Source organism: Scardinius erythrophthalmus (genome assembly GCF_964197995.2).
Source record: "Scardinius erythrophthalmus genome assembly, chromosome: 25".
In the NCBI taxonomy this organism is placed as follows: Eukaryota; Metazoa; Chordata; class Actinopteri; order Cypriniformes; family Leuciscidae; genus Scardinius; species Scardinius erythrophthalmus.
The window spans coordinates 16,206,656-16,219,027 of record NC_138245.1 but is presented as its reverse complement, the minus strand read 5'-3'; the positions used below and the strand labels follow the sequence as shown (position 1 = coordinate 16,219,027).

The window sequence follows — 12,372 nt, the reverse complement described above, 5'->3', positions numbered from 1 at the left end:
CTTGCAATGGTCAGAGAGTCTGTTCAACTGGTCAGCTCAGTCTTGCTACATATTTTAAATCTTTGCTATTTTTTTAAAAAGGCTTTGTCTTTTTTTGTAGAAAAAACATCGCTCTTTCCTATGAGTGATTTATGCTAAGTTCTTAAATGCACAATGTTCTCACATTATCTCTCACACCTTAAGTGTGTTAATAGATGAATCAATGGATGAATCAATTCTCTCATACAGAATTTGCACATCACGAAGAAATGATGGTGCCCATGTTGTACATTGTATTTTATTCCGATCTCCCTGCTTGCTTAGCAAATAAAATTCATCATAGATGACTACATGACACTCTACCTACCACCAAAGACATCAGCTTCAGGTCAGGTTGCAAATATTTGCTCAGCATTGAGCGAGTGGGCACCAAAGCTAATTTCCTTTTTCCACATCAAGACTATAAATCCTTCGTCTGTATTTCAAGCTGTTTGTCTGCTGCTTTGCGTTTAGAAATACCTGAAATCACAAAGGCTTCCCCGGCAGGTATGACAACCGTCGCATTCAGCATCAGCCATAACATGAGGCCAGTCATGTGCCAGTAGATTATTTAACAAAGCAGACTGACTGGCCGTGAGAGATTGACATGCCACTCAGGGAGAGCGCAGCCCGTCCGTTTGTCAATACCATTTCGAGTGAGAAAGCGGAGTGCTCTCGACAGCAGCCATCAATTGGTGAATGTAAAACTTGCTGTTTTCCTCCAGCTCTGCCACTGGTCAGAGATCCAGTCAGCAGACTGTTAATCACACTCACTCAAGCCCCAGCCGCAGGGTAATGACACCTAAACAACAGGGATAAATCAAGAGCACAGGAAACAAGTCATGCTGCTAAATTTGAACAAAACCAGGAACCAATAGGACATCTGTTTTACTTTTTGCACTCCATTACAGTGGTACACTCAGATGTGATTGTAACATTAATGCAAACATTATTACTTGGACTGTGAATTAAGTGATATGCTGATTAAGTAATCAATTTAATCATTACTAATTGCATAATTCATAACACATATCAATATTTGTTCTGAAATGCTTCAAAAAGAATAGATGTTGTAAAAAGCTTGTGCTTTATTCATTTATTTGTTTGTGTATGCATAAGTGTGTATACTGCCGTTCAAAATGTTGGTGTTGGTAAGATTTAATTTAATTTCAAGATGGCATTTATTTGATCAAAAATACAGTAAAACCAGTAATATTCTGAAATATTATTGCAAATAAAAATAACTGTTTTCTAGTTGAATACATTTTGAAATTTAATCACTATTTAATTTAATTGTAATTTATTTCTGTGATGGCAAAGCTGATTTTTCAGCATCATTAGAATGTTTTTTGGTGCTCAAGAATCACTTCTTATTATTATCAATGTTATTGTGCTGCTTAATATTTTTGGAAGAGTAGAAAGTTCTAAAGAGCAGCATCTATTTGTAGCAATTCGAAAGTCTTTAAATAGATCAAAAGTTGAAAAAAAAAAATGAAAAAAACTTTCTTGCCCCAAACTTTTGAATGTTCTGGTATATGTGTGTATAGACAATTAACACAACTATTAGAATTTTTATATAGTCCAGAAAGCATTATTGATCTAAATACGTTATTTTATGCATTATGATTTTTGCAGATGCAGAGTTTTATTTATAATTAATACTAAAAGAACATGTTAAAGGCAGGGTAGGTAGGTTTTTTCTAAAAAAACTTCTTCCCAAATTTGTTTAAACTGTCTTTATATGCCAATACATAATTAAAATGTAAGTACTCTGAAAAGGAGAGTATAAAAATCGAGTGTCTGTAGTCCCCTCATGGCTGCAATAAACACAGCTACTTATTTCCTTTCGGAATGAAGGAAATGATTGGCTGGGCGACTGTCACTCTCACTCGCTACCATGGCTACCACCCCTGCTGCTACAGGAGCTGCCCACATGCGCGCACCCGTTTGACTCGAGGAGGCGAAGAGGCACGGAAGCTAGGAAGAACCACAATTATGGCAGAGAAAGAGCAGTCAAAATTCCCAGTACCTGCATATACAGTCAGCGAAGGCAAACAAGGCAAAAAAAGGAAGACCGTATTCGAAAAGGCTATGACCAAAAAGTCTTTGGATAAAGCAGATGAGTGTCAATATTGGCCAACAGTGCTTTCATCGTGGAAGCTCTTACATGCAAAACACTGTATATGTTATGAATCTTACACGAAATTCACCTTCATCACAGTGTAACTGATGGTAATGGGAAAACATGTATCAATGCAACCTGTTTTTGCCTTATGTTACTAGCTCGTTACCGAATCAAACTCAATATATTTTAAACTTTACCAGTATCGATATGCTAGCTTGGTATATAAAGACAGTTTAAACACTTACTTGTCCGCCTCCATGAAGCGCTTGCTCCATGTAAAATATACATATTACTTTTATCTAAAAGTAATAAGGACTTTTAATAATAAAATACTGAGTGCACCTTTCAGTTAACAGGTTTCAGAGATTTGATTGTCTGATTTGATACATGTTAGAACACATGCTGATTAATGCAATCAGAGTTCGCCTACAGTCAAAAAACATATTTATCCACTATTTGCTTTTTTTCTGAACAATCAAGCTAAAGTCTAAAATAGAATCATCACATTTAACCGTCGACAGCTTTTCAAAGTCTTGCATTAGTTACAGAAACATTGTGTGTACAGAACTTTTGTACATGTTGCTGCCAAAACCCCAATGTTATCTTAAAATGAGAATCCAACTCTTCTCTGCTGTAGTGGATGTCCTGTTTGTCCTCTGGCCCTATTTGGACTTTAGAGAGTTGTTATAATGTAAAAGCTGGTTTAGTGAGACCAATCCTTTAGATCAGCCATTAAATGACAGTGCAAAACAGAAAAAGAGAGAGTTCACCCTAAAATTTTAAATTCTTTCATATCCCCTCACTTTGTTCCAAACTTGAATGACGTTCTTTCTTTCTATAGAAAACTAAATATACTTTGAAGAATGTCTGAGCTGCTCTTTTTGTGACTGTTACTGTCCAAAAATGACAAAAAAAAGCACCATAAAAGCCATTTATGTGACTTGGGTGCTATATTCAAAATTTTCTGAATATAATGAAGAAAAGACTGAAATGGCAGAAGTAGCCTATTTACTCACTGAACATCCCAAACCATATGGTGCCTTTTTGAGCTTAAAAGTCCTGGGTCAAAATATGCTTTCATTTCATTGAAAAGAAAACTTTTCCCAACAGGTTTGGAATGGCACAAGGGTGAGTAAATGATGACAGAATTGTAATTTTGGAGTGCACCATTCCTTTAAGTTAAATTTTAACATTCCCTACAATACGCATCTCTTTATTACCAGGTATGTTTTACTGTACATTCATTAAAAAAACAAAAACATGCTAAATTGTGGTCTAACAGACTAACATCAACACAATACACTTTTTGTAATGTTACTACAGTTACTCCCTTACAATACTGTTCAGTATGTCTGCACAATGGCCCAAAAGAGAGATGCCAAAGTGTAAAAAGGTTCATAACCCCTTCTGAATTATTGTCGCAGCTACACGTATGAACAAAAAACACTCCATAACATCACCAACTCATTGTTTCACATCAGCCAACCGGACTGTATTACGTTACGTAACAGCCCTGTTTATTTTAGCAGTCACTCTTCATTCAAAAACATTTCGACCACAGTAAAGGTCACTTCATTGCATCGGGTGAAGGTAACCTTGTAGCCATCTGTTATTAAAAAAAAATTCTCCTCATGTCTGGACAAACAACGGCAGGCGAAAAGTGCATACATTGTAAAGAATGCTCATCTGCTTTGTGCAGCTTGTAGGGTGCTTTTCTAGGGGACCAGAAACACCCGGCTCCCGAAGATCATGTAACCTAAGATGAATAAATGAGCCTGTGCACTTGCTGTCTCATAAGAACCCAGAAGATTTCTAGGAAGTCATGGTATGTTATGTGTCATGCTGGGCTTTCTGGTGCTGTCAGAATCTGGAAACTTCCAGCTATACATGCTGCAAAGAGTAGTGTGTCGATGCCTAATGGACCTCTACTGACAAGTCCTGGCTGGGTCAGGTGGAAATTTCTGACTGAGTACACACTTAGCTTTTTATGTTCCAACATTTTGGCCCAAGGTCAAAATAATTATAGCATTCTGTTGATCAATGGGTCTCCGTATGAGCTTGCAAATGCACTGGGGTATGGAAAATTACACGGTTTAAAACTCAATAACAGTGCCAGCTTCAAGCAAAACAATATCGGTTGAGCTTGTAATGTTGAAAGCCCCATGTTGCATGGTCAAACAATGTAATTTGTCAAAGTTCCTTGATGTCACTGTGACTGTAGAAAATAACCTTGAGTTAACTTTTTTTTTAACCTTGTTTAGATGTTTACAGATGGACTTTATCCCCAAATGTTCCCCAAACCAAATAAACCGACAAAGTGTGTGAATGAGTAGCCGTGTTGTGTGAGCAGAGATGCTTGGCATCAGCTGGCACTTCAAAGCTGCCTGTGTCCATCCAGACAAAGCATTGGCTGTAATAAAAGGCTCTGCTTATTTAAATTTGCTTAGCTGATCACAGCGTGACTTTTTATTATGATGAGGACGGTAAGGTCACAATATTGTGAGTTTGCACCACTTGAAGATGCAGCACACTGTGTTTGTCACTAGAGCCTGTTCCACAAAAGAATGAGTGACATTTTAATATCAAACTATGTAAATGCACAGTTTTTTCTTTGCTCTGTCTGTCGCTCTATCCATTATTTTGTTATCTGTCTGTTTGTTTCGTTCTAATGTTCTGTCTGTAGTTCGAATGTTCTGTCTGTACTTCTAATGTTCTGTCTGTACTTCTAATGTTCTGTCTGTACTTCTAATGTTCTGTCTGTACTTCTAATGTTCTGCCTGTAGTTCTGTAGTTGTAATGTTCTGTCTGTCGTTCTAATGTTCTGACTGTCGTTCTAATGTTCTGTCTGTCGTTCTAATGTTCGTTCTAATGTTCTAATGTTCTGTCTGTAGTTCTAATGTCCTGTCTGTCATTCTAATGTTCTGTCTGTAGTTCTAATGTTCTTTCTGTATTTCTAATGTTCTGTCTGTAGTTCTGTCGTTCTAATGTTCTGTCTGTACTTCTAATGTTCTGCCTGTAGTTCTGTAGTTGTAATGTTCTGTTTGTCGTTCTAATGTTCTGTCTGTCGTTCTAATGTTCTGTCTGTCGTTCTAATGTTTTGTCTGTCGTTCTAATGTTCTGTCTGTCGTTCTAATGTTCTGTCTGTAGTTCTAATGTTCTGTCTGTAGTTCTAATGTTCTGTCTGTCGTTCTAATGTTCTGTCTGTCGTTCTAATGTTTTGTCTGTCGTTCTAATGTTCTGTCTGTCGTTCTAATGTTCTGTCTGTCGTTCTAATGTTCTGTCTGTAGTTCTAATGTTCTGTCTGTAGTTCTAATGTTCTGTCTGTAGTTCTAATGTTCTGTCTGTCGTTCTAATGTTTTGTCTGTCGTTCTAATGTTCTGCCTGTCGTTCTAATGTTCTGCCTGTCGTTCTAATGTTCTGTCTGTCGTTCTAATGTTCTTTCTGTATTTCTAATGTTCTGTTTGTATTTCTAATGTTCTGTTTGTAGTTCTGTCGTTGTCGTTCTAATGTTCTGTCTGTATTTCTAATGTTCTGCCTGTAGTTCTGTCGTTATAATGTTCTGTCTGTCGTTCTTATGTTCTGTCTGTCGTGTCTGTCGTTCTTATGTTCTGTCTGTCGTTCTTATGTTCTGTCTGTCGTTATTATGTTCTGTCTGTAGTTCTAATGTTCTGTCTGTAGTTCTAATGTTCTGTTTGTCATTCTATTGTTCTGTCTGTAGTTCTAATGTTCTGTCATTTTAATGATCTGTCTGTCGTTCAAATGTTCTGTCTGTCTTTCCTTCAAAAGAACATTAGAACAACAGAAGATTAGATGTTTTGTCTGTCTGACGTTCTAAAGTTGTCTGTTCTAATGTTCTGTCTGTCTGTCTTTCCTTCTTATGTTCAGTCTTTCTAATGTTCTTTTGATGTTCTGTCTGTCTGTCGTTCTAATGTTGTGTTTGTTCTAATGTTCTGTCCTTCTGTTTTTTGTTCTAATGTTCTGTCTGTCTATCGTTCCAAGGTTCTATCTGTCTTTTGTTCTAAAGGCCCTGATGTACTTCAAGCGAAATAAAAAAAATAACTGATATGACATAATTTCGAACAAAAGTTTGTTTTAGGAATTCGAAACAGCTTGCCAAGGCGTATTTTAGAGCCTGTTCCACAAAAGAATGAGTGACATTTTAATATCAAACTATGTAAATGCACAGTTTTTTCTTTGCTCTGTCTGTCGCTCTATCCATTATTTTGTTATCTGTCTGTTTGTTTCGTTCTAATGTTCTGTCTGTAGTTCGAATGTTCTGTCTGTACTTCTAATGTTCTGTCTGTACTTCTAATGTTCTGTCTGTACTTCTAATGTTCTGCCTGTAGTTCTGTAGTTGTAATGTTCTGTCTGTCGTTCTAATGTTCTGACTGTCGTTCTAATGTTCTGTCTGTCGTTCTAATGTTCGTTCTAATGTTCTGTCTGTCGTTCTAATGTTCTGTCTGTCGTTCTAATGTTCGTTCTAATGTTCTAATGTTCTGTCTGTAGTTCTAATGTCCTGTCTGTCATTCTAATGTTCTGTCTGTAGTTCTAATGTTCTTTCTGTATTTCTAATGTTCTGTCTGTAGTTCTGTCGTTCTAATGTTCTGTGTGTACTTCTAATGTTCTGCCTGTAGTTCTGTAGTTGTAATGTTCTGTTTGTCGTTCTAATGTTCTGTCTGTCGTTCTAATGTTCTGTCTGTCGTTCTAATGTTTTGTCTGTCGTTCTAATGTTCTGTCTGTCGTTCTAATGTTCTGTCTGTAGTTCTAATGTTCTGTCTGTAGTTCTAATGTTCTGTCTGTCGTTCTAATGTTCTGTCTGTCGTTCTAATGTTTTGTCTGTCGTTCTAATGTTCTGTCTGTCGTTCTAATGTTCTGTCTGTCGTTCTAATGTTCTGTCTGTAGTTCTAATGTTCTGTCTGTAGTTCTAATGCTCTGTCTGTAGTTCTAATGTTCTGTCTGTAGTTCTAATGTTCTGTCTGTCGTTCTAATGTTTTGTCTGTCGTTCTAATGTTCTGCCTGTCGTTCTAATGTTCTGCCTGTCGTTCTAATGTTCTGTCTGTTGTTCTAATGTTCTTTCTGTATTTCTAATGTTCTGTTTGTATTTCTAATGTTCTGTTTGTAGTTCTGTCGTTGTCGTTCTAATGTTCTGTCTGTATTTCTAATGTTCTGCCTGTAGTTCTGTCGTTATAATGTTCTGTCTGTCGTTCTTATGTTCTGTCTGTCGTGTCTGTCGTTCTTATGTTCTGTCTGTCGTTCTTATGTTCTGTCTGTCGTTATTATGTTCTGTCTGTAGTTCTAATGTTCTGTCTGTAGTTCTAATGTTCTGTTTGTCATTCTATTGTTCTGTCTGTAGTTCTAATGTTCTGTCATTTTAATGATCTGTCTGTCGTTCAAATGTTCTGTCTGTCTTTCCTTCAAAAGAACATTAGAACAACAGAAGATTAGATGTTTTGTCTGTCTGACGTTCTAATGTTGTCTGTTCTAATGTTCTGTCTGTCTGTCTTTCCTTCTTATGTTCAGTCTTTCTAATGTTCTTTTGATGTTCTGTCTGTCTGTCGTTCTAATGTTGTGTTTGTTCTAATGTTCTGTCCTTCTGTCTTTTGTTCTAATGTTCTGTCTGTCTATCGTTCCAAGGTTCTATCTGTCTTTTGTTCTAAAGGCCCTGATGTACTTCAAGCGAAATCAAAAAAATAACTGATATGACATAATTTCGAACAAAAGTTTGTTTTAGGAATTCGAAACAGCTTGCCATGGCGTATTTTCCGGAAAAGTTAGCTATGGCTGGTAAACACTTTTGTGCTACCATTGGTCCATGGTGATTACGTGATAGGTAGGTGTGCACGGAGGCTCCGCCTTCTTTCACGTGGAAATCTTTTCCCGTTCATTTCTTATGTTCAATCCGTGGAGTTCAGACGTCCGCGAGTGAAAACATGAACACACTGGAGGAGCCGCTTTATAGTAGAAAATTAAGTTGTACTTCTGATGAAAGGAGACACTGACACTGTTTTTCATGTTTAATACAGTAAAGCTGCTTGATTTTAAGCAATCTATTGTATAAAGTGCTATAAAAATAAACGTGGCGTGACTATTAGAGTGTCAATTGCAGAGCTCATGCAAACATATCCACGTTGCTATGATCAGATGCTTTTCTTATGCTTTATTAAAACATGCTTGCTGTTTTCTCAATTTTGTTGTGTGTTTATTTGTTATTGAGAGAAAGCGGGAAGCACATATTTACATATTCATCTAAACGTCGCTCTCAGCAGTGTGGGTGGTGTTGGATGTTCGCTAACAGTATATCGCTGCTCACGTATTTCAAACTTCGTTTTACCCCTAAACGAAGAAGGAAAAAGATCTTCGCGTGAGTATATCGGGGCCTTAATGTTCGATTCGGCCTGTCTGCCTTTTGTGTCTATCTTTCTATCATTTCCTTCTATTGTATTTATTGTTCTATATGTCATTCTGCCTGTCTGTCTGTCATTCTGTCTATCTATTAATCAGTCTGTTTATCTGTCTGTCTGTCTGATTAATCACTATATATAACTACAATCGTTATATTGGTATTATTCAGTAGTCCCTTAACTTTGCCAGGGTCATCCAAATTCAAATCTACACCCATGGTGCATCTGTTGTCTTTTAAAGTTGCATTGATTCACAGCCAGTTAGAAAGCATGATGGAGCCCTGACACACCCCTCAGCGAGCGCCTCTGTCTCCCATGTGTGTGAAGTGCTAATGGGTCGTGGCTTTGCTGCCTACTGGCTTGGGATCTGATATGGTGTCTGAAAACAGCGGCACCAGAGAGGCTGCGGGCTCTCGCTGAAGGTCAGTCGGTGGGCCTTCACCAAATACAGGTCAAGAGGTCAGGGCAGGAATTCACATACCCTGCTGCTACAGCTGGATGATAAACTACACACAAATAAACCAACGTAACAGTATAGAGTCATCTGTTTTAAATGATAAAATAGTATGTTTGGATTTGCTGATGGTAATTTTATTAAATTAAGAGAAAAAAGCCATGGATTGCTCGAAGGGTCTGCTGTAATAGTCAAGCAATCATAGCTGTTTTCAAAGACTCGATAAAGTTGATCAACAAACAAGACACGACTTAAAAATGAAAAGGATAACGCCTCAGTGTCTCGAGGCTAGAAGTTCAATTTCTGTGGATGCTTACTCAAGTGCATTATCTCTCTCTCTCTCTCTCTCTCTCTCTCTCTCTCCCCTCCCCCCTTTTCAGTAACTGACTAACCTCTATTGCCCCTCAAACGAACTGCCGTCCACTAAAGCAAATCCATTTATAGATGTTAAAAGAAGGTAAAAAAGTCACACTTATCCTAGATAAAGCACTGGCATCATGAATCGAACCAAACTCCTTTAAGCGTTTGACAAACATAAATTGTGTTTACCTTCAGGTGTCTTTGTTCTTTCTGGATTACCTGGCCGATAATCCCATTCCCAGCAGGCGATTGTGTCTATCGGTGGCAGTTTAAACTTTTCTGCAGGTGTTCTATTGGTTAAGCCCGTTTGTGAGGAGCATTATTAGTGAGAGAGACGTGCTAACCCTGAGTGTAAGCCTGTGTGCTCTAAATGTTTCAGATAGCTGCTGGTGCAACAAGAGTGACAGGCACAATAGACTCACTTGCTCTCTCAACTAATGTCTGTATGTGAACATAGACACACTGATGGCCAAGAAACAAGTAGTTGTCTAGACAGTGAAAATTTCTCTGAGTAGATTATAATATCCCTTGCGTGGTGCATTAGATGGCAAGACTACTGTGATTTATTACCATCGTACTGAATGATTGCCATATTCAAATACTATAGTATTGACATGGTACTTCAAGGTCTATCAAGAAAAAAAAAAGGAATTATAACAGTACACTACCATTCAAAAATTGGGGGTCATTAAGATTTTTTTTTTCCTGAAAGAAATTAAGGTAACACTTTATTGTAGTGTCCTTGTTACACGTTACATGTATTTACTATAGTAATAACTATAAATTATGCATAATTAAATGCAACAAAACCAAAGCCCAATCTTAACCCTAACCCTATAGTAAGTTTGTGTAGTTAATTATTATTCCTCAGTACTTAAATAGATTATTACACTGTAATAAGGACATCCATAAGGACTTAAATTGATCAAAAGTGACAATAAAATAATATTCTTTTGAACTTTTTATTCATCAAAGAATCCTGAAAAAAAGTATCAAGGTTTGCAGAAAAAAAAAACATCGGAACAACGTTTTCAAAAATAATAAGATCATAATAAGATATGTTTCTTGAGCAGCAAATCAGCATATCTGTCACAAACTGCTCTGAGACGCAAAGGTAAAGGATCCAAATGCAGTTTATTAAACAGAGTAATCCAAAGACGTGATCCAAATCCAGGCAAGGGTCATACACAGGCAGGCAGTCCATACAAACAAACAAACCCAGAGGGTGAGACAGGAACGGGAAAACCAGGGCACAGGCAGATATTGAAAACCAGGAACAAGGAAAAAACAGCGGAAAACGCTCAGAATTGCAGATGAAACAAATAACAAGACTTCACAGATAATGAATGAGTGTACAAGGTTTAAATAGGCTGAGACTAACAAGGTAATGAGACACAGGTGGATGCAATCAGGGATGATGAGTCCAGGCAGTGAGATATGGGAAATGTAGTTTTGATAGTCTGATGTGGAGTGCCCTCTGGTGGCTTCTAGGTCAGATGTTAGGATTTTCTTTCTTAATTGTCTCAAATCTATAGTTTTTTTTCATCCTGTTTGTTGTTACTAATGATTAAAGTCAGCATGAAATGGAAGCTGTGTAAGACATTTCTTCCCTATTTTGATTTATATCCGAGTGAAACAGCTTGTCAAACAAGAAGAAAATGTTGGGCGGGACATGATTTGATGGTATGGTTGTTGTTTGCTATTGCTGTGATCTAGTGCGATTGACATGTTGTTTCATGTTGACTTTTACATCACCTTTTACATAAAAAAAAAATTAAAAAAAAAAAATTAAATTGTAACTATATAAAACTAGAATTATGATAAAGTTTTAGACATTTCACCTATTGGAGGGAAATAAAAAAAGGCTGAAAGTAAAACACTAAGAGGTTATGGAGATATTAAAATACATTAATTTTAATTTATATGTAGTATTTATTTTCTGGCAGAGTCAGAGTTGCTTGTATTTTTCCTAGTATCTTTTTTGGTAAACTATTATTTATGGAGATCATTTAGGCAGAATGATCATGTTTTCACCCATACACTGAAGATATCTTCAGGTTTGCTGAACTAGGCTGTCATCTAGTGTTAGAGACCTCTAGTTGCACATACTGTCACAAACATCTCTCATGTCATGAGTTAAAACGTGTGGTTAAAACAGTGATTTATTGATTTATTTTGTATTTATGTTTTTGACTCATTCTTACATCACCAATATCTCAATTTAGCCAAATTAACTTAAATATAAATTGTTTTATTAAAGGTTAAATTGTTTCAAAAAGTTTGGGAGGAGCATGTTCATATAATTAACCTTTATTAGCACGAGAGGAGGCATATATACATAGCCAACCTACCTCTAGTTTCCAGCATCCCTCCACTACCCCAACTCCTCACTCTTAAATATTTCCTATCCCAACCAGGGATGGGGGGAGTACTCTGTATTCGGGCCAAATTCCGAGCTCGGAGCCCTCCCCTCCATCAGCATCCCAAATATGCACACTTTTTCCTATATCAGATTATATGTAAGGGTGAGCTTGTGAAATTATCTATCAGCTTGCAATAACCTCTGGATGGACTTGAAAATTCAAAGCATCATAAGATAAAAAAGTGACAAATCAAACATTGAAAAAAAAAAACACGTAAAAGCGAGTTACTTTTAGAGACAGTTGAGTGAAAGAGGAAAAAACTGAATGGGAAAAATCACCTTACCCCTGTTCTCTCATAGGTCTTTTCATGTGTCTTTTTACAGTGCGGTGTTGTTCTCAGACGGAGCACTTTGTGTTAGTCCCGAGAGGAAAGAATTGAAGGAAGTACGTAACACTTCCGTCAGTTCTGATAGAGTGAGGGCGGCAGTTCTGGGAGCCACAGACTTCTTCTGAACAATAGTCTACAACAACAAAACTACACATCTGCACAGGGACTTCTTCACAGGGATCAAATCCTTACATTTGCCCTTGATGTCTGGATAGGTGTGTTTTTGTGTTTTCCCCCCATTTCCAATAACTGCCACGTGAATG

The 12,372-nt window shown here is 37.1% G+C and overlaps 1 protein-coding gene across 5 annotated transcripts in view; it reads right to left on the bottom strand.

Moving 5' to 3' along the window:
- The window catches only part of s100p (S100 calcium binding protein P), a 33,592-nt gene extending 21,442 nt beyond the window's left edge, over nt 1-12,150 (bottom strand). Inside the window, exon 1 of one of the 5 annotated variants that reach the window (XM_081357811.1) lies at nt 12,065-12,150. In XM_081357811.1, the coding sequence (XP_081213937.1) occupies nt 12,065-12,090 (26 nt within the window). In that variant the 5' untranslated portion in view covers nt 12,091-12,150. Of the gene's footprint in view, nt 1-498; nt 778-9,547; nt 9,736-12,064 lie in introns of those variants that run through there. The other 4 variants (XM_081357810.1, XM_081357813.1, XM_081357807.1 and 1 more) reach the window with 4 other exon arrangements.
- Between the last annotated feature and the right edge of the window lie 222 nt (nt 12,151-12,372).